Source organism: Labrus bergylta, chromosome 5 (genome assembly GCF_963930695.1).
Source record: "Labrus bergylta chromosome 5, fLabBer1.1, whole genome shotgun sequence".
NCBI lineage: Eukaryota > Metazoa > Chordata > Actinopteri > Labriformes > Labridae > Labrus > Labrus bergylta.
Genome location: NC_089199.1, coordinates 14,603,926 through 14,625,429, shown reverse-complemented (window position 1 = coordinate 14,625,429; position 21,504 = coordinate 14,603,926). Strand labels below are relative to the sequence as shown.

General features: G+C 39.0%; 1 protein-coding gene across 4 annotated transcripts in view; it reads left to right on the top strand.

The window, feature by feature from the left end:
• Positions 1 to 20,557, top strand: part of scn8ab (sodium channel, voltage gated, type VIII, alpha subunit b) — a 55,953-nt gene extending 35,396 nt beyond the window's left edge. For all 4 annotated transcript variants that reach the window (XM_020645115.3, XM_065954930.1, XM_065954933.1 and 1 more), the window contains exons 19-28: positions 1,316 to 1,433; positions 2,413 to 2,567; positions 3,515 to 3,688; positions 8,323 to 8,445; positions 10,243 to 10,527; positions 10,614 to 10,667; positions 10,753 to 10,890; positions 11,329 to 11,433; positions 11,550 to 11,820; positions 13,006 to 20,557. In XM_020645115.3, coding sequence (XP_020500771.1) covers positions 1,316 to 1,433; positions 2,413 to 2,567; positions 3,515 to 3,688; positions 8,323 to 8,445; positions 10,243 to 10,527; positions 10,614 to 10,667; positions 10,753 to 10,890; positions 11,329 to 11,433; positions 11,550 to 11,820; positions 13,006 to 14,171 — 2,589 coding nt within the window. In that variant the 3' untranslated portion in view covers positions 14,172 to 20,557. The remainder of the gene's footprint in view (positions 1 to 1,315; positions 1,434 to 2,412; positions 2,568 to 3,514; positions 3,689 to 8,322; positions 8,446 to 10,242; positions 10,528 to 10,613; positions 10,668 to 10,752; positions 10,891 to 11,328; positions 11,434 to 11,549; positions 11,821 to 13,005) is intronic.
• Positions 20,558 to 21,504: the final 947 nt, after the last annotated feature.

The window sequence follows — 21,504 nt, the reverse complement described above, 5'->3', positions numbered from 1 at the left end:
CTGGTTTGTAGTAGGAAGAGAGGAGATAATGCAGCAGCATCACTACTGTACCTGCCTGCACCAGGTTTCTATTCCACTGGGCTCCCTCCACCAACCACACACCAATCCTGGATCCCTGCACCACTGTCAGCCACAGGGTACCCTGCAGGGAGCGGACACAGACAAAGCTGCTGACAGCCAATCAGAGGAGCAGGAATCCACCCGGCTGTTTGGTAGAAAGAGAGAGGAAAGAGAGAGAGAGAGAGAGAGCAGAGAGGAATGTGAAGCGGCCTTTGCTGACAACATGATTATAAAGTGCAACATCATTCTCTAGTGAATTGAATCCAAGCGGCAACCTCCGGTCTTAAAAATTAAGCCAAGTGCAAAATCCTGCAGTTCATCGAGTGTCCGCTAGAGGCTGGCTGCAGGAACACCGGAGGTCACATACACATGACTGGAAAAAAAGCCGTTTTTACAGCATGCATCAACGCATAGCTGACATGATTGACAGGTGGGTGCAATGTAATGGTTCATCAAGAGGCTTAAACACCGCCTCAGCTTCGGCTCTAAGCCTGTAGTTAGGTTGACTGAAAGCTAGGCTTAGACAGCATTTCCAACATGGTAGCAGCAGCTGCCGATGAGCCTTTGGAGCACCCTACAGTAACAGAGGGCTGACGTCACTCAGACTTTATCCATTAATATTTACAGTCTATGATTGAAAAGTCAGAGTGTTTCTGCTTGTGTGTGTGTGTGTGTGTGTGTGTGTGTGTGTGTGTGTGTGTGTGTGTGTGTGTGTGTGTGTGTGTGTGTGTGTGTGTGTGTGTGTGTGTGTGTGTGTGTGTGTAGTTAATTGCAATAAGGCTGCTGTTCTGCTGGTGTTAGACTAGGTTCGCCCCGCCTCACCTTGACCCATTGTAAAGATACGACTTTACAATGTAAAGATGTATTTGTACAGGTGAACTTTAGAAAGACATTTAGAGAAAGCTTTTTCATTGTGCAAAATTATGATGACATATTTTTTATCTATACCTAAAAAAGGTAAATTATAACCCTAAAATAAATAAATAAACAATAGCTGACTACAGTAATAAAGGAGTTTAATTACCTCCTTGTGAATCTTCCAACAGCACTGCAGAGTAGGTTGGGGATGTAGCTGCACAACACGGCTACAACATGTTTACCTTAAGTAATAAATCATGTCATGCATATAAACCCAAAGGAGAATTAATGTTATGGCTGTACTGGTGCTGTGCTGTCTCCACATGCTTCAGCCTCTCACTGCTGGGCTGAAAGTCAAGAGGGAGAACTGATCTGTTTGCTGCTCTGTTTGTCCTAGCTGGATGACACCAGTTCGTCTGAGGGCAGCACGATAGACATAAAGCCTGATGTGGAGGAAGTAGCAGTGGTGGAGGTCGTGGAGGAGTACGTTGACCCTGATGCCTGCTGGACAGATGGTAGGCGGTGTTTACAGTTTTTTCACTATTGCATAAACACACTTCCTGAAAGCAGGACCCTCTTTAATGAACACAAAGACAATGAGGAAACAACAAGTCTTTATTCTCAGTACTGACCTGAAGATTACATGTACCATGACCTGTATGACAGAACCTTCACAGACCAGATAATACAGTATGCAGTATTGTAATGACTGTAATACTTTTCATTTTAGTGTTAAAGCAATAATAAAAGCAGTTATTTCTTCCTACTCCTTTTAGAGGAGTAATATCTATGTATTTGCTTTGTTTTGATAATGTTAGCTGAATATAATGTTTAAGTTCACTTTCGTATTGTCTATTGCTTTTGTCAGTTATTTATTTTAATTAACTGGGCTTCTTTTTATTCAACACGTTTAAAATAAAGATATTATTTCATCAGTCAAAATTTGGCACGCAAGAAGCGAAACATCAGCTCAGATTTGCAAAACTACTGTACACGCAGGACTGGATCACTCGGGACGATACTTCCCCCAATGATTGGCCAGTGAGGACGTCACTCGTGATTTCCGTGTGATCTGATTGGTTCAAGGTGTCTTCACATGAGCATTCTGAGTTCATGCGATTGCTAATTGAGTGTGATGTTTCGGTGCTAGTGTTTAGAAATGAGCGCACACAGGCTGTCCGTTTTGAATGATGTGTCTTAAATTAGGAGAAGTTTGTTGGGTGTGTCCCGAAAATGTGCGTTTAATTGTGCAAATCTGATCTGACATGTTGCTCCTTGTGTGTTGAGTTTCCATAACTGTGAATCGCTTTTAACTTCAGAGTGTTGGCAATCATAAAAAAAAAATGTAATAACTGAATTTAAAACCGATAACAACGAACATTCATGAATGTTAACATCATGCTTACACTAGTTAAAGCCCCTGTGATGCATTTAGGTGGTACTATGCATCTGTCTCCTTGTATTTTAGCATATGTGTTTGTAATTGTCATGCAGAGTGTGTGGCCAAATACAAGTGCTGCGATGTTCCCATCACTCATGGCTGGGGGAAAAACTGGTGGTTCCTGAGGAAGACGTGCTACCTGATTGTAGAACACAACTGGTTTGAAACCCTCATCATCTTCATGATCCTGCTCAGCAGTGGAGCCTTGGTAAGAGCACAGTATGGATGTTTGCACTTTTTTGATTTAGACCCATAAATACTCTGATTCTGCTACTTCTGGTTATAATTCTATAGAACTTTCTAAACAAAGGTGTCCAGTTATTTCCCAGAATAGCATAATACATGTAAGGAAAACCACGTGAACACAGAGTGAAACATTATTTCACATCCCTTTAGAGAAAGAGAATCTCATAAGGATAGCCGCACATGAAATTCATCTCTTGGTTTTCCTCTGCAACCACTCTTGATATTATTGTTGCTAATGGACAGCAAAGTGCTGTAATGCACCAACCTTTCAATCCGCAGAATCCAGCTTAGGTTTGCAGCTTTGTGGAAGGGGAGGCCTGTGGCTAACTCCAAACATGATTGCTGAAGAAAGCACACAGCCTACAGAGAATAGTAAAGATGAGGGAATGATCAGTTGACTTTAACTTGGCGACGCGTGTCCATTCCAATTAGTTTTCCTATACGTCGTACAAAGACTATTCACAAAAAAAGGTAAACAAAGCCTACACACTGCCGTATTAAATATTACACAAGAAAGGGCGTTATTGGATAATAAAACTTATTCACATATTTATCAGTGAATTGAAGAAAGCACCTTGGTATATGTTATAGTTGACTTTTTTTGGAGTATTGCAGAAATCAAACATTTGGTAAAACACTGTAACATGTCTTACCACACAGTTTTAAAGGATCACAGGTATTGAGCTGCATCTTAAAAAGTTTGTCCTCTTCCCTAGTGCCATTGTCAGGAACAAACATACAGTATAGGAAGGACTGGCACACAAAGAACAAAAGTACAGTATATTTTCGAGTACAGATCGAAAATATTATCACAGTTTTCTCTTTTGCGACATGTGTAATGTTCAAATGACGAATGTTGAGAGAGATTAGTGATGCACTTGTCCACATGATGACTCTGTTGTTCTTTAGGCCTTTGAGGATGTTTACATTGAGCAGAGGAAGACGGTCCGTGTCATTCTGGAGTATGCTGATCGTGTTTTCACCTACATCTTCATCCTGGAGATGTTGCTGAAATGGGTGGCTTATGGCTTTGTCAAGTACTTCACTAATGCCTGGTGCTGGTTGGACTTCTTCATTGTGGATGTAAGTATATTTGCAAACCAATTCTCATTTTCCTTTGTGCAGCAATGTTACTTACACCAGTAGATTTATGAAGATGCCTCATCGGTCAACTCAAACTGAAGCCCATGCATGAACATTTAAAGAGTCTTTCCTTTATTCTAAAAACAACTTTGTATCTCTGTAATTTCCAAAGCCTCTTTTTTCACCTGACAAAGCAATGAAAGTCAGTTAGCTTGGTTAACACTTGCATATAGGAAAGGTTGGAGACATTTGAGCCCACAAAATAGATACCATATGCAGAGGTGGACAGTAACAAAGTACATTTACTTGAGTACTGTGTTTAAGTAAATGTTTTGAGTATCTCAAAGTATATAGCACACACTTGCTTTTATAGGTAACAGGAGTAGCAGCTTGAAAAAGGCTTCTCTAACATTGTGATTTGAAAAGCTTTGCTGCTGAACTTTTTGACCACATTCACAGTCAGCAAAATCCTGAAATGTAAATCTCTTTTGTTATGAAGTCAGTATAGCGTAATAAAACTAGTCTTTATGGAAAGACTAACTGAAAAAATGTAACTATGCTCCTGACACTGAGTGAAAAGACCACTGAACTGTGGTATGTTTAAGAGCTCTTTGTCTCTCTGGACTGCTTTATCATTCAGTGTGTATCTTCCTGATGATCACTATTACACATCTGGTTTATTTGTTCCTGTCATTTGTGCATGAAGTGTTATTTCTTGAATGCTATTTATAGGTCTGAATTTTAAAAGGAAAGTATATGTTACATCATTTGCACAAAGCTCCCATAAAACTGAGCACTGCAAGCAAGCAAAGTGACAGAAAACTCAACGTGTGAAAGATGACATGCAGTGAGAGAGGCAGACGATATGGCAGACTAATCAATGATTTGATGAACAAGTCATGATGCAGTGACCTCTTACATGTCCCTATCATTACATACAGCTTGTTATTTGGCTGTCCAGCTTAAACTAATAGATATTGCCTTTTCTGATTTGTGTCATCTGTGAAACTTTACAATAAAATCTAGTGCAGCAAATATGTAGTTTTTTGTTTGAAACATTGTAGAACTTTTCACAAGCTGCTAATAATTGAAGGTTTCATTGGTGTCCAGCAGCCTTGCCTGTTCAGTCATACCCTTAATGTGATGTAAAGGACATTGAGATAGAACAACATCAGCATACATGAATTATTCTTGCAGGCTAAGGCTTTATCTGTTAAGATGACAGCTTTATTTAATAGGCACAGTAACTTGATGTCTAATTCACTGCTGTAATTCTGAAGTATTCACTACTTTTCAGTGAGCTACACATTTTAAAATCTGAACGTTGTCACTTAATAATGACTTTAAAGGTCACATATTATGCAAAATACACTTTACCATGTTTTTCTAACGCTCAACAGGCAGTAACGCCTCTGTCAGGTGGTTGACACTCCCACAGCTAGGTGTTTTTTCTGCCCTCTGAGACTGCCTTCTCACAGAAAACACTGCGATTTTGTGCAAGAAAGAACAAGCCACCCAAGCTCTTCTGGTGGGGCGTGGTCAAACACAGCTTACTTGCATTTAAAGCACACCGAAACAGCCTGTTCTGAGCAGGGCTGATATGAGGGGTTTATAGGCATGATCAAATACAGGATCAGAGTAGATTTTTGACTTATTTAAACTGGTTAAAAAAGGAGTATAATATGTGACCTTTAAATATTGTGCTATTAGAATAGGGCTGTGTTTATAAAAAGTTCTGAACTTTATCCCCAAAATCTGGAGAGAAAAGAGTCTGGTAAGTGGCAATTATAAACAGCATAATTGACCTTTGAGTTGAACCACTAGACAGTAGATTCAAATCAAGACACTATGCAACAAGTAAAACAGTAAAAAAAAAATGTATGGCTACCGACACTTACACATTCCTCATACTAATTAAGAAGCTACATTGAACAACTTAAAGAGCATCCACATTTTCTTACATATTATTTCCCTGTACAGTATTGTAAACTATTTGAAATACAGCTTCTGGCTTTTTCTCTTCACTCAGAAATAAATCAGAACTGACTTTATTTTTTGTCTAAAGTCTAACATGTAATTGACATGTTTTATGTTGTGCTGAGTCAGCTATGGGTTTGTAAATCTTCCGTTATCCCTTGACCACTGTCCTTAACTGTGTGGAGCCAATCTTCCCAATATTCCCAGCATGTAGTAATATAAAATGTGTTTTTTTTGTTGTGTTTTCTGAACTTGTCTTTGGGTCTGTGCCACTATCCACACTTGTGCTATCTGGGGATAGTATAGTGTCTACTGTGTGTTATTGGTGACTCCCACATTGTCCCCAACCTTGTTTTTTCCGGTACACAATGGATCGAAGGTTGAATGTTTCTTGATTTTATTTAATTTTCAAATAATGCACCTGAAGGTAGAATTAACCATGCAGGGGCGTCGGATGGCCTCGCCCTAGCGCTTATGCTACGCGCCCCATGTACAAGGATATGATCCTCGTTACAGCGGCCGTGGGTTTGAAGACGACCATGGTCCTTCGCTCCATGTCATCACCCACTCTCTTCTCTCAACATTTCCTGTCTCTCTTCAGCTGTCTCATAAAGGCAAAAAGACCCAAATATAACTTAAAATAAAAAAGGATTATCCTTGCAGTATTTCAGTCTGATTCAGACTGAACTAAGAGTAATAATACAATGCATAATTCAATGTAATAAAGTTGCATAGAAGCAGGAAAGGTCAGGTCACAAAATACCATACAATAATAAATGTTTCCTACATGCTCACATTTTTATATGTTTCTCAAAAGTATTGATGATTAATAAGCCTATATCAATATCAAGCACATCCCAAACTTAAACTTTTCTTGATGTGTGATTATTGTTTGTCTTAAATTAATGTTATAGGCACATTTCTAACAACAACTGGACCAATGTTCAACAGAAAATCAAAAGCTTATGGTAACGCTAACTTTTCTTCCCTCCATTATTCATATTATCTGTGGTATTCATTTGAGACGATAATTTGCCTTGCAAAAAGAAAGCTTTGAACTGAATTTGACTCAAATATACTTAGAATGTCTTTTGATGTGACTGAATCTTCCTCATCTTATGCCCTTTTTGTCCATATCAACCACAGACACTAAAATGTCAATGAAAAAGCAAACCTATGACAGGAAAGCTCGTGAATCCTTGGAAATTGAAAAGGTTAATCCTGTTGGTTTGTGAATGCGCCCAGCAGAATTGACAACTGTCCGGTAGACTTCAGTGTTTCTTGAGACCAAATCAAAACTTTGACTTTCTGGAACCTTTGTAGGGATGTGCATGTCTGAAAACATCTGGATTCATCCATAGGGGTCCTTAAAGTCTAAAGTTTCATGGAAAATCTGGACATTAGTTTTTCAGTGATTTTAATAAACCAAATATATTAGCCATGGCCAACATGCTACTCAAAAGTCTGAATAGTCACATAAATCAAAAGGAATTATTGTCTTGTGAAATGTATATATCAATAGATACCACTTCTAAGATTTTCCATGATCCTGCTCTGGATCCAGTTGTGTGTGACCCTGACCCCAGTTAAAACGTCATCCTCAGACCCTGGCAATAGAAAGGCAAAATATTTTTTTTGCCCAATTGTGCGTGTGTATTTGAAATTTCAGCAGATGTAGTAGTGCACTCAGAAAAGCAATAGAACTTGAAATTGTCCACGTCGTACCTGTGTAATTGGGTTCCTCTTCTGAAATAGTATTGAAGGCAGCATCTTATTTCCCCGATGTATTGTTGGAAGCCTCATTTATGGATGTTCTCGGGTTATTGGTGCTTCTCAGTCCCCTGACAAATTCTCAAACGCACACAATAATTATGCAGATGTTGGCCTATGTGTTGACTTTTCCATGCCAAATCTTCACCCTAATATCAACCTTTCCTCTCTCTCACAGCAGGGACCTCTAACTTTGTCTCTCTTTAAGCTAAGAGAGATGCTGTGCAGCAGTCGACAGGGCCCGAGGGGTCGGTGTGTGAGGGTGCAGGGTAAGGTTTATGTGCTATGTTGGGACTCCTACTTTCACAGGTTATCCTCTCTCTTCTAACCCTGAAAGTTGTCCTCAACCTTCTGCGTTTTTCTCTCCCTTCTTTAAGTGCAATGCTCTCTGGTGTGGAAACTGTACTGTTGTGTACTGTGTACTGTGTGTATATTATTGTGTCACATTGAGTTAGTGTTTGTGAATACATCTCTCCTCTAATTTTTTCCCTTTGTTTGACTCTTTATCTTCTCTCCCTCTCACTGTGTCAACCACAAGTTTCTTTCCAGGTGTGCTCACTGTGCTGTTAAGCTGGTTTTCACGCCAGACTGGCTTGCCAAACTAAACCAAACACAAACAGAAGCAAACAAATACAAAAAGAGAAAAAGAAAACTTGTGTCATGTGCACTTTATTGACCTTTGTCATTTGTAATCACCCCTGTTTAACCATATGTTACCGAGATTTACATACACTAATACAACAATACCTGTGCGGAAACACATCTGTATATAACCATATAGCCAGTATATACAGGGCCCACCTTTCTCTTGATATCCCCTCTAACTTTGTGGGTCCTCTCTTCCTTTGCCTCTGTCTGTCCCTCTCCTTCTGTCCCTATCTGTGTAGGTGTCTATAGTCAGCCTTATAGCTAATGCATTGGGCTACTCCGATCTAGGCCCAATTAAATCACTCAGGACACTGAGGGCCTTGAGACCCCTCAGGGCCCTGTCACGTTTTGAAGGGATGAGGGTAAGACCCAAGTTACCAGGCAGCTGGTCCTTCTGCATGACGATTAAATATAAGCACCGAAGCATGCTGGAGATGGCAATATAGCAAATTTCAAAATGATCTCTTAAGAGAGTTTTAGAGGTAAAGCTTTTTTTCAGTGAGAAGCTTTTATGCATGGATGCAGATCATCTCAGATGGTCAAAATACATCTGATTTGATTGATCATATTTTCATTTCATATTTTATAAATTTAGTGCTAGAAGACATTTATTTTGCAGTGACTTTTTTAACAACAAAAAAATCAGCTAAAGAAATCAGTCCCATGCTTTATGAAACACTTAAAACACAACAGGGATTTTAAACTGGAGCAATGCCACACTTTATAATAAAAAGCTACGTCTGAAACATTCAGTCCCAGCTGAGAGAACAACTAGAGGTTTGTATGAGCCATCACACAAAACCTTTTTATACTCAATCAAAATGCTGGTTATGCAAGCGAAATCATAAGATCTAAACTGACAGAAAAATTGATCTAAATTTTGTGCATACTGTAAACTGTCTGTACACTTGATAGTATGTGTACAGCTTGGATCTCTATTCATTCTGATCCAGCAGGGTGCTGTTCTGAGCTTACCCTGTTGAAAGACAGATTCTCTTATTTGGCTCTGTGGTAATTATTGGAATGTGTGATGGTTTGATCAGCCTCTCGTTGTTGCTGGGCAGAACAAAAGCGAATCTTGTTGGTGTCTATGCTCAGCATCCTCTGACTGTTGCGCTGCCTCTAGTGTTCTGATCCTATCACAGTTTGGCTTTGGCATTGTCACACTGGAAGAACGACAAACTTCTGGTTGCATACCCCCTTTACCCCTCGCCATCCTCGCTCATCACTCCTCAGTGAATGTGATTACCATGATTGTCATGATCACCATTTTGCAGTAGATGCTTTATATAAGCCTATCATGTGAATGCATTGTCTCTTTACTATGAGGCAGCTTGTTAAAATGAGAAGAAAAAACCTAGAGAGTTTTGACATAATGCAGTTTGTTGTTTTGGTTTATTTGGCTTTTTGTTACCATGGCACCTGTGTTTAGAAATGCACATTCTTAAGAAGCTTAAAGCTTTCCGTCCCCCATATAACCACACTGCTGCTGTGCAACTGAAATATTTGGCAATATCAAAAGTATATATTTTACTTGATAGAGTATTTGATTACCTTGGTAAACAATAGTTTTGGGGGTGCAACAATATACTCTGATACAAAGGTTGTCATAGCTGAAAATGGATTTCAATATCATCAGCTATAAATGAATGGCATATGTACTTTCAAGTTATATATATTAACACCAAATTAGCAGAGGTTTAAACTGTAACATTCATATTGATAAAGCTATATTCTTAAAGAATGTCAGTGTCTTATTCCAGATATCTTATGTAATGATGATTAAATCATGAAAAACGGTAAACAAAGCTGGAAATCTTCCAAAAAGTACTCTTATGGTCCATGAGCCAAATGTCATCAAGACTAAAACTATCTTATTGGGAAACTTTTTTGTTTAAAAGAAACATTATTACATCTAGCCACTATATTAAGCATTGTGCTGAACACAGAGCTTAAAATATTGTCACACCTTCCTAGTTTTTTTCTTTGTAATCATCCTGTGCCAGAAATCAGGAAACACACCTTGAGCTTTAATGGGGAGAGGGAATGTGCATTTCAATCTTAAGTGTGTGTTGATGTTCTTCTGAATGAACAACACAATGCACTTGGTGTGTGAATGCTAAGTTACAGCGGCTCCGTTTCCTTGCTGTTCTCCTCAGGTTGTGGTGAACGCCTTGGTGGGTGCGATCCCCTCCATCATGAATGTGTTGCTGGTGTGTCTCATCTTCTGGCTCATCTTCAGCATCATGGGAGTCAACCTGTTTGCCGGAAAGTATTACTACTGTTACAATGAGACTTCTGAGGAAAGTTTCCTTAAATATGTGGTCAACAACAAATCGCAGTGTTTTGATCTCATTAATCAAAACTTTACTGAAGTCAGATGGAAAAATGTCAAGATTAATTTTGACAATGTGGGTTCGGGATACCTGGCTCTTCTACAAGTGGTGAGCAACATTTTCTGTCACGTCTCTCTCTCCTCTGAAATTAAGTGTGTAACTTATTTTCTAACACAATGTGTCTGTTTGGTTAGGCAACATTCAAAGGCTGGATGGACATCATGTATGCTGCGATAGATTCCAGAAAGGTGAGCTTTATTTCAGTTCAAGTCTTACTTTGAGATTGATGTGCAGTTTTGATCGACTTTTAACTTCTTACCCCCAATTTTCCAGGTGGGAGACCAGCCGGTCTATGAAGACAACTTATATATGTACATCTACTTTGTCATCTTCATCATCTTTGGATCGTTCTTCACCTTGAATCTCTTCATTGGTGTCATCATTGATAACTTCAACCAACAAAAGAAAAAGATAAGATTGATGTTCCTTACTTTCATGTTCTCTAAACAAGTTGCTTCATGTATGATTTAGTTTTGGAAAAAATCTAATTTTAAAAAGGAGGTAGATGATGAATATTTTACAGCTTTTATTTCTGTGTATTAAATATGAAGCTACTGCAAGCATCCAGGTAGCTTAGCTTAGCAACAAAACCAGCGAGAGTTAATGTCAGTGTTAGTTTCATGGGTGGATTTTGTAAGTCTCAGTATAATCAAGCAGGCTATATAGCTTTATATTTACATTACATATGAGAGTTATGAGTGGTCTTACTGTTGGCAAGGCAGAAATCATTTATATAAGAAAGTGTTTCCTAAAAGCTTATAATCTTGACAATTAAATAAACAAACCCAATGTTTGGTATTAGAGGTCTAAATAATGCAGATTGTAATTAAATTGTTTTTGGTCCTGTACTTTGGAGGTCAGGATATCTTCATGACAGAAGAACAGAAGAAATACTACAATGCCATGAAGAAACTAGGGTCAAAGAAGCCACAGAAGCCAATTCCAAGGCCTCAGGTTAATGTTGTTTAGAACTCTATCTTCACCACCAAATATGTTTGTTATTTTTACTGTACCTTAGGGTTAATAAATGACTCCAAATACCTTCTCCCTTTCCCTCTCTTTCTCCTCAGAACAAATTCCAGGGCATGGTGTTTGACTTTGTGACGCAGCAGGTGTTTGACATCTCCATCATGATCCTCATCTGCCTCAACATGGTCACCATGATGGTGGAGACGGACGATCAGTCAAAGGAGACGGAGGAAGTGCTGTACTGGGTCAACTTCTTCTTCATTGTGGTCTTCACTTGCGAGTTTGTATTGAAGCTCTTTGCACTGCGTCACTACTACTTCACCAATGGATGGAACATCTTTGATGTGGTTGTGGTCATCCTTTCCATTGTGGGCAAGTATTCAAAGCAAAGTATTCACATGGCCTAACTGGGAGTAACTTAGATATTCTTAGATAATCTTAAACTATGCAATGTTATTTCATCAGATATCCACTAAAAAGTATTTTTCTGCCACCAATATACAATGTATTTGCCACAGCATTGATAAATTACATTTGAAACTGAAAATAGGTATTGGAAATGAAAAACCTCTTTACAAAAATAAACCATTTTTTATGACCAATAAATAAAGTACAATGCACAGCAAGAATTGTATGAGTTAGAGAAAACTGGAAGTAGGGTTCAAGAAACACAAAAAAAGGCTTTAAACTATATTCTGCTTTTATGCTAATTTTTGAAATCCATGAACACGTTTAAACAAAAGCATTATCCTCCATTAAATGCAGGGTTGGTAATTTTCTCCATATAAACTTTTTAAGATTTTGGTTGGAATTGTCTTTAGGTCCTGACAAAAATGAATAACTCAGGTGCTCTGAAAAAGGAACAAAGAAAATCTGTCATCTGTAGCAGACATTGGTTAAAGATTTTACAGGCTTACCACTGCCACAAGGTACCAATGTGCTGAACCAATCACGCCTTCCTGTCTCTCTGCTCAATCTTTACCCTTTGCGTGCACTAGCCCACACTCAAAGTGTGTCACAGATGACGGATTTTATACTGAGTTTGCCATTATGAGTAGTAAAATACTCAAAAAAAACAAACATGTATTATGATAAAAGTTAGTGTTTATTTACCGCTGAATGAGACATTGTTTCTAAACAATGCAAGCGTTGAGCTGAGGTGCGCTTCTGGAGCAATAGTGTTAATATGCGTAAGTAAGGGGCGTGGCTTTTGAGGGAGCACAGAGGGGAGGGGGTGGGTGTAGATGGAGCACTGAGGGAATGCTACTTTCAAAATCCTGCTAGATTTTGAAAATTACCAACCCTACCTTTAATCTCAGCAATCAGTTTACCTGACTGCAATTTATTAACCATTCAAATATACTTGACATGAAATTATTTATTATTTCCTCTAAAACTGTTGATATTCTATTTCTTTGCCTGGTTTCTTACATTCTGGTCATACTTGTAGGCAGAGTTGTCTAAAGTGTATTTCATAAGATATTATGTGGTCAGTATATACGGTACTACATTTTTAAACCAAACATGTTATGTCCCTTTTTGTTTCTTCTACTTCAGGAATGTTCCTGGCTGACTTGATCGAGAAGTATTTTGTGTCTCCGACGCTCTTCAGGGTGATCCGTTTGGCTCGTATCGGCAGAATCTTGCGTCTCATCAAAGGGGCCAAGGGAATCAGAACTCTACTGTTTGCCCTGATGATGTCACTTCCTGCCTTGTTCAACATCGGCTTACTGCTTTTCCTGGTTATGTTCATTTTCTCCATCTTTGGCATGTCCAACTTTGGCTATGTAAAACATGGGGCTGGAATTGATGATATGTACAACTTCGAGACCTTCGGTAACAGCATGATCATCCTCTTTATGATCACAACGTCAGCTGGCTGGGACGGCCTGCTGTTGCCAATCCTGAACTACCCTCCAGACTGTGACCCCTTACTGGAGAATAGTGGAACCCCAAACACAGGAAACTGCGGCAACCCGTCAGTGGGCATCTTCTTCTTTGTCATGTACATTATCATTTCTTTCCTTATTGTGGTTAACATGTACATTGCCATCATCCTGGAGAACTTCAGTGTGGCCACAGAGGAAAGCGCCGACCCACTCAGTGAGGACGACTTTGAGACCTTTTATGAGATTTGGGAGAAGTTTGACCCTGATGCCTCACAGTTCATCACCTATTCCAAGCTTTCTGACTTTGCTGATGCACTTGAACACCCACTCCGAGTCCCCAAGCCCAACACCATTGAACTGATTGCCATGGACATGCCTATGGTTAGTGGCGACCGCATCCACTGCCTGGACATTCTGTTTGCATTCACTAAGCGTGTACTGGGAGACAGTGGCGAGTTGGACATGTTGAGACAACAAATGGAGGAGCGTTTTGTGGCAGCGAATCCCTCCAAGGTTTCTTACGAGCCAATCACCACCACTTTGAGGCGCAAACAGGAGGAAGTGTCAGTCAGAGTCATTCAAAGGGCCTATCGTTCTTACCTGGCCAGGCGGGGTTTTGTCTGTAAGCGCAAACCAGCCCATAACAAAGTGGAGAATGGTGGGAACAATCAGGAACAGGAGAAGAAGGAGGGCACTCCCTCAACTGCCTCCCTGCCTTCCTATGACAGTGTAACCAAACCTGACAAGGAGAAAGAGGATGACAACAACGAGGACAAGGGAGGAAGGAAAGAGAAAGGAAGAAACCAAAAAGACATCAGGGAATCTAAATGTTAGAGCGTTGGAATACTAATCACAGTAATAACAATAAAAAATATAATAATGTAACTTCAAGCAAGGCGAGAGGAAACTCACCCACACAGATGTACAGATTATTTCATTTGCAAGTCAGAAAAAAATAGTATTCAATAATTTTGTTTACAGACTTCATTCTTATATTGATGCAGAGGGATGCAGCTTGGTCTGTTACAGCTTGAAGACTCTTGAACTTCAGTCAAACCAAACATAATCAGCATACTGTGTGACTTTGTTTTATCTAGACTACTGATCTTCACAAAAGGGAATGAAAAACAGACAAGGTGTGTGTCTGCTGAGAGGCAGATTGCTCACTTAACATTGGTCTACAGATAAAATGAGTAACTCTACACCAAGAGCCAGAATCAAAGCAAGGATTTTGCACCTGGATGCAAATAATGGATTCCTATGGAAGACTGTGTTGTAAGAGAAAAACAAGGATGCCGCTTGATGCTGAAGAATTTTTCTCTTAGTGCAGCAAATGAGTGTTTCTGAGTCATTTAGTGCTGAAATTTATAGAGGAGCAAAATGACACACTCACTCTATAAGAGCAAACAGAAGGATGACTGGTGAGTGTAAGACACAAGTGACAGAGCGTTGGAAATACTTCTGTTTTATTAAAGCTAGAAAATGTTCATTTGAGCAGCAAAAATGCAAACAGAAGAAAAAAAAACAACACAATATTCAACATTTTGCCCATGTCACTTAACTCTTCTAGTCATATTATCTTTGTTATACCCACATCAAATGCTTTTTTTTTTACATGGGCTTTCACACCAATTGGTTAAGGGTCTGTTTATTATGGGGTCAACTCGGGCCAAGGGCTTACATTTACTCAGAAAGATTTCCAAACAAATACATAAATAATTGTGCTTGTTCAATGCATAGAAATGACTTGCATGATGGCATGTTTTGATCAGAAATCTTGCATGAATTATCATAGTCCACAAGACACTAATACTCAGAGCACAACAGTGGCTCGACTGTAAGATTGAGAAGATTTGAAAGCTCAGTTCAGAGTAATATGTTTAACAAAGATAAGTGATGTTGGGGTTGATCATGTGAAAAAAAGGTTCTGAATTTGTATCTCATTACACAACACATTTCAAGTGAATATATGTTTGAATAGTTGCCTCTACAGACAGAAGAATGCAATATGAGGGTAAATGATACCACTGTAGTGGATCCGTGGGTAAAAATCCAAACAATGATATGCTGCTGAGGAGATTTTGAGTGTGGAAGATATGGAAACGGATGGCTGTGTGTTTCATGGGACTGACATGTTTTTTCATTTGAACTGAAATGTTTTAAAACACGTAAAACTTTAATTCTAGAAAGCTTATATTTATAATTTGTATGCACCTATGTATCTTCCATACCATCTGCCTTTAGTTTTGTGTGAGCGGGCATTTGGGAGTCCTACTGTCGGTTCTAAGTGGTTTGTGGGGATTTCACAGGTTTGGCAAACTCCCTCTTACTTCTGATGTTTCTCTGTGGGTGGTTAGAGCTTTCTGAAAAGGGCTGAGAAGTCTTTTTATTATTTCGTTTACATCATTTAATGTTATGTAGCTTCTCTACATGTGTGTATGTGTTTTTTTAATTCCCTGACGTAATATTTATATTTTGATTGTTGATTAGTCTTACTTTAAGCACTTTTAATAAGCCACATCGAAGATGATGTCGAGGGAACAGGTCTTGTGCTGGAACACATACTTTCGGGATTAAATATTATCCTCTTTTAATGAGAAACAGAAAATTATGAATGGGGGACAGAAACATTGTGTGTGGAGAAGCCAAAGAGATCTGCCTTGTTATCCCTTGTTGCCCTTTGTCCATGGAGTGGGATTGGGTGAAGTATGCCCTGCCCATTCAATTTTTTCGCTGTCATTACTCGACAGAGAGACCCTAGAAATGTATGCAATGCTTGAAAAATTCATCCCTTTTCTCAGGAGATATTATAGATGTACTATTATGAGCTCTGCAACAAAATGCAAGTGAATGTGATGGGAGTATTTATGAAATCACGTTTTAATCTTTTATGTTTTATGCCATGTTGATGGACAATGATCTCGGCTTGCTGCCCTATTTTGGCGGCCGCCTGGTCCGGAGCCAGTGTGGCACCTTCTGCTTACGACGCTTAGATTTATAGGGCTAGAAGCATCTCAGTGAAACAACTACATTTCGCTCGCTTGTATTGGCAGCGTTTCTATTGATAGAGGATTACATTTGTGGTTAAGTCATTTCAGTAAACACACTAGTAATGTTCACCCTGATAGCAATCAGACACAGGAAACACTGTGAGGAGATGTCATGAGAGTAAATTGGGATGTTTTGGTTTGAGCAGCAAACATAACTTTGTGGCGGCTCAGTTTGACAGGCCCGTTTTTTCAGTGTTTTACAACAGGTGCTCTGAGCCTCTCATTTGCCAGTTTTCTTCATCTTGCGCTACTGCATAACAAATACCAAATAACCAACAGAGCACTTGATGCATCCTTCTGGTACTATGAGCCTAAGCACCACAACACAGCTTTTGCACTTCCTGTTGTGCAGTGATGTCACTTACTATTAATGAATAACTCCCTCATCAGTTCTCAAAGTTTTATGGTCCAGCTGCTGCATGAGATCTCCAAAATCAGTGTGGGTGTTAACTTGAACCAAATAAAACTCTGAATGATAAGAATAAAAGCTACTGCCGTCCATTTTCTCCAGGATCACCATGGAAATACAAATGTGTATAATAGGAAGAAACCTAAAAATAGACACACATTCAGTAAAAGAAAAAAAACGGAAAAAGAAGGAAATAACCACAGTTCAGGCTATGTTCTATATGGCACAAGCTGAAAAAGCTAAGAATGGACTTTTTAAGACACTATAAATAATGTAATATATTAATTTCTTTTAACGGCATGTGTAGTTTTCTGTAAATACAGGATTACTTAAAAAAAACTACAGCTATTAATCTAACACTAAATATTAATAACCTTAATAGAATGGCTTCCAGCTGACACCCTTTGTCACACTTGTTAGGCTGTGACACCTTTGTTAGATGAAGTAGATTTTTTTGAGTCACTTTTCACAAAAAAAGAGGGAAGTAAGCTAAAAGAATCTATATTAAAAGCAGATATTGTATTTAAAAGTGTATAGGTCAATACATACATATACAGATCTATATTACATATATTACATATATATATATATATATTCTATCATATATATATATTTATATATATGTATATATAGAGAGAGAGAGAGTCTCCTGTCCAGTCCTTGCATTGAGGGGAAACCAGAACCACAGAGTGTAACTGATAACGCTTCTTTCTTTGTGTGGTACGTTCAGAGAAAAACCAAAACACTGCAAACTTCTGCATATTGGGTACCAGCGTACAATGCATGGTGTTGTACTGGCTGCTTGCTGAGAATTGTGGAGCCTGCCTTGGTGAGAGGATTGCACTACCAGCATACCCTTTTATACATGTGTGAAAATGTCTTGCCCCATAGATTCATATCATGTGCAAACAAAAATACACAATCACAGACAGACAAATACACATGCACACACTCACAGCCTTATGTAGGTGACTTCCGGCTTATCAGTGTGCCCCAGTAAGAGCCACCGCTCACTCTTTGTGTAATTTTGCTTGTTTCAGCTCTAACCCTCCTCCATGTCTCCCCCCCCCCCCCCCCCCCCCCCTCAAAAACACACTGCTGCAGTTTGGAGTTGACCTTTAATTTGGCTGTCACTTTCACTATAAATAACTACTGATTTAAGGGTTAGCTGTCTTAACTGTCTATGTGTTTGTTTATGGTGCAATATCTCTTAACGGCACGTGCCTTTTTTAGCTTCCTATTTAGTCTGTCAATAAAAAACCTGCAACAAGGATCTCAAAAACACTAGGGAGTTTTACAAAACGGAGCACGAAAGAAATTGTGTACTGAGTTCAAAATTAACTTGTAAACTGAAAACACACCACCTAGATTAGACTGTCTGGACTAACATCTTGTAAAGTCATGTAGTACAAGTGCTCTCTCTGTGTGTTCTGCTTACTGGTTCATGGGCGAGTAAGAGAACAGCTTGCCTTTTGTTTTAACACGTTTGTTCATTTTCAAATGTTGGTTTAACGATCAGTATATGAGGCCATTTCTTTTGTAGCATGACTGAGATAAATTTCATTTTCTTTCCTGAAAATAGGCTAACTGAAAAAAAATCCTTTTGACTGTCATTTTCTCTTGGCACTAATGCAGTCGGAGGGAGGATGTGTGTTGCACAACCACATGGGACAATTTAATGAGAACCAGTGAAAGAATATCATCATTTGAGCATGAATCTATTTCCAAACAATAAAGCAGCCTTCCAGTTACACCTCTGGCTGGTGTCGTCTTTATCATACAGTACATGTTCCACCATGTCTGGCAATGGATGTCTCCCCCCTCCCCTTAAAATACAAATGGTTCAGCCTTCGAGCCGTGTGCACTATGACACTGGAGATATTTTTGTTTGTGTGTGTTTCTTAGGTAATAATCAATGGGACTGCTTGTATAAGTTGCATAAAATGGCAGAGAAAATGTTCAAAGCCACACAGGACAGTGAGACTACTGTCTGTTGAAAACACGATGAAAATAATAACCCAAAATTACCTAAATACAATGTTTAAATAGTATTTGAATACATTAATGCTCTGAATGGGTGTGTCATGGTGCAACAACACTGAAATGGTTGTAAAAGCAGGTGTGTGTTTGCGTGTGTGCATGCATGTTTGTGTTTCTTTCCTGCCTCCCCCCCTCCCGTGTGAGTGTGTGTGAGTAAGGTGGCGCACTGAAAGAGGGAAGGAGAGGGGAGGAGGAGGAGGAGGAGGAGGGGGGGGGGGGATTAAGCAGAGACAGCACTGCAGTGCAGATAGATGAATGCAGTGGCCTGGGCTGAGTCAGCAGCATGTTCCCAATAGGCTCAGACTGTACAGTGCTCTGTGTAGCACCTCCTTACCCACAGCAAGGAAGCAGAGGGAGAGCCAGCTACAGCAAGAAGATGAAAAATAAAGGAGAACAATGAAAGGAGGTGCACATACAAAAAAAGCTAGTCTGCTGCTATGCCTTTTTTCTTCACCTCCTCCCTGCAGTGCTGCATGTTGGGATTGCATCACTGATTTCGTATAGTTTGATGCTGTATCTTGCATTTATCGACAGAAAAGAGGGATGATTTAATATTGATACATAGCTATTTAGTTATAATGGATGATTTTCGACAATTTAAACAGTGTAGGAAAAAAACCCTTGTGAGGCTATCTTTATGGACATTGACAAATGGTCTATGCTACATTATTTATTTCCTTTGTTACCTGTTTGTTTCTGTCCTCGCTTCAGTTCTGGTTTGGTTTCAGAGGTGGGACATGGATTAAGAAAGACGTCGGTTAGATATGTCAGGCTGTGGTGGGTCAATTTGGTTTGAAGGAGAGGGGTGAGACTGGAGGACAGATAATAGTGTGAAAGGGGTATTACAGAGACATGGAGATTTTATGTCTTTAAGGAATCAATGACATGTTGACTACAATACTACCCCTAATATTGGGTAAGATTGTGGTTTACAGTTTTTCTTTGTCTTAGTCAAGTAGGTTCTTCCATCTATATGTTAAGTGGGTTTGGATGGGTAGATCAAATAAATCAAATTCACTCAAAGATTAACCAGTCAACAGAGGAGAAGGGCCTGACATTGCATCATTATTTCAATAGCTTTTGGAGCAGCACCTTATATCTTTTTGACATTTTATATTTTGCCAATAGAGGCAAGGAATGATTTGGATTTAATTTGGACAAAATGGATTAACAACATGTGACAGAGATATGCCTCGTTTCCCCTTTTGGTCAAGAGTGCCTGCAGAGGTCACATCCTTCCGCTTTTGTTTATTACTGTAGAGTAGACCCTCGAACAGAAGCTCTTCAAATGGCTTTCTGCAACTATCTTACACCCTCTAGTGGGATCTGGAGGAAACAACTCTAGACCACTGTGTCACTTCATCAGGTTAAAAAGACTGTTCAGATGGTATGAATGACTCATTGGTGTGGTGGTTAAAAAATAAACTGGACATAATCTTCCAGCAGATTTATCCTAGGTTAGAAGGGTGTAGATATTGCAGCATATCAGCAGCATGAGAAACAAAAGGGGCTTCGAATTAGACAACATCCAACATGTATTTCTCTTTCCATCATTAGTGTGTATTATTTCAGTGTATTGTGTAACAAGATGTTCAGAGCCAGAGTAAGTGACATCATCAAAATGGTCAGATTGCAAACTCGCATTCCCTTTTTTTATTTTGTGTAATGACATTGTTCTTATGAAATAAAAGAAATTGAAACTCAGTTGAGCATCAAATAAAGTATTGGTTTATATTATATGCTGTATTACAATCTTAATCTTCAATGTTAGTTTGTAGCCTGACTACTGACAACATGGAGTAGCCTATTAGCCTATTAGAAGAATAGGTAAAGACACTAAACAATTGGTAAAGGTAGGCCTACAGAACTTGATTACATTTATTGAAATCATTAACTGAACGAATTGTAAACGCAGTTACGTTATCGTTTAGCAAACTTTAAAAAATAATAACAAATCACAGTGAATTAATAAGAAAAAACATTTATACTGGTTAGCCTGAAAGACAAATTTGAGGGCCGACAGCCGCCACATTTTTAAAACCGCACGCCATCTTGACAAAGGTTTAGACTGCTGGCTTGCTGTTGGTGTGTTAGTATTAAGTTCCTTTACAAGACCTTTGTCTGAATGGATTTAAAACTTAAAGACGATAATAGTTACACTCACAGTTCACCCTCTGCTGGTCTGTTCCTGAGGACACCGCCGTCCCCTAGTCCCCAGGTAGCGTACTTGACGTCACTGAGTTGTCAAACACAGGTGTTCCTGGTTGTAGTTTAAGGTAACATCCATAGCTCCCCTGTATGCGGTAGGTTTGCTAACAATTGTGAAGTGTTGCTTACAAAACTAGTTAAAAGTGAGTGGGATAAATGAGAAGTGGGTTTTAAACGCATGAAAGCATTCTTAACCTTACCCCATGTTTGGTGAACCAAAGGCGAAAATGAAAGTTAAGGTAATTTTTTTAATTATTATTTTCTTTTATAATTTTTATTTTATATGAGGAAATGTTTGGTTTCAACTGAAACTACCCACAGAAAGCACTGCCAGCTGTTTAAAGGTAACCTTCATGAGGTCATCCAACTCTCCATAGCCTATTGATTGCTTTCATACTGAAGGGCTTAGGCTGCACTTGCATACAAGTGTTTTGAGGCAGGCTACTTGTAATGTAGTATT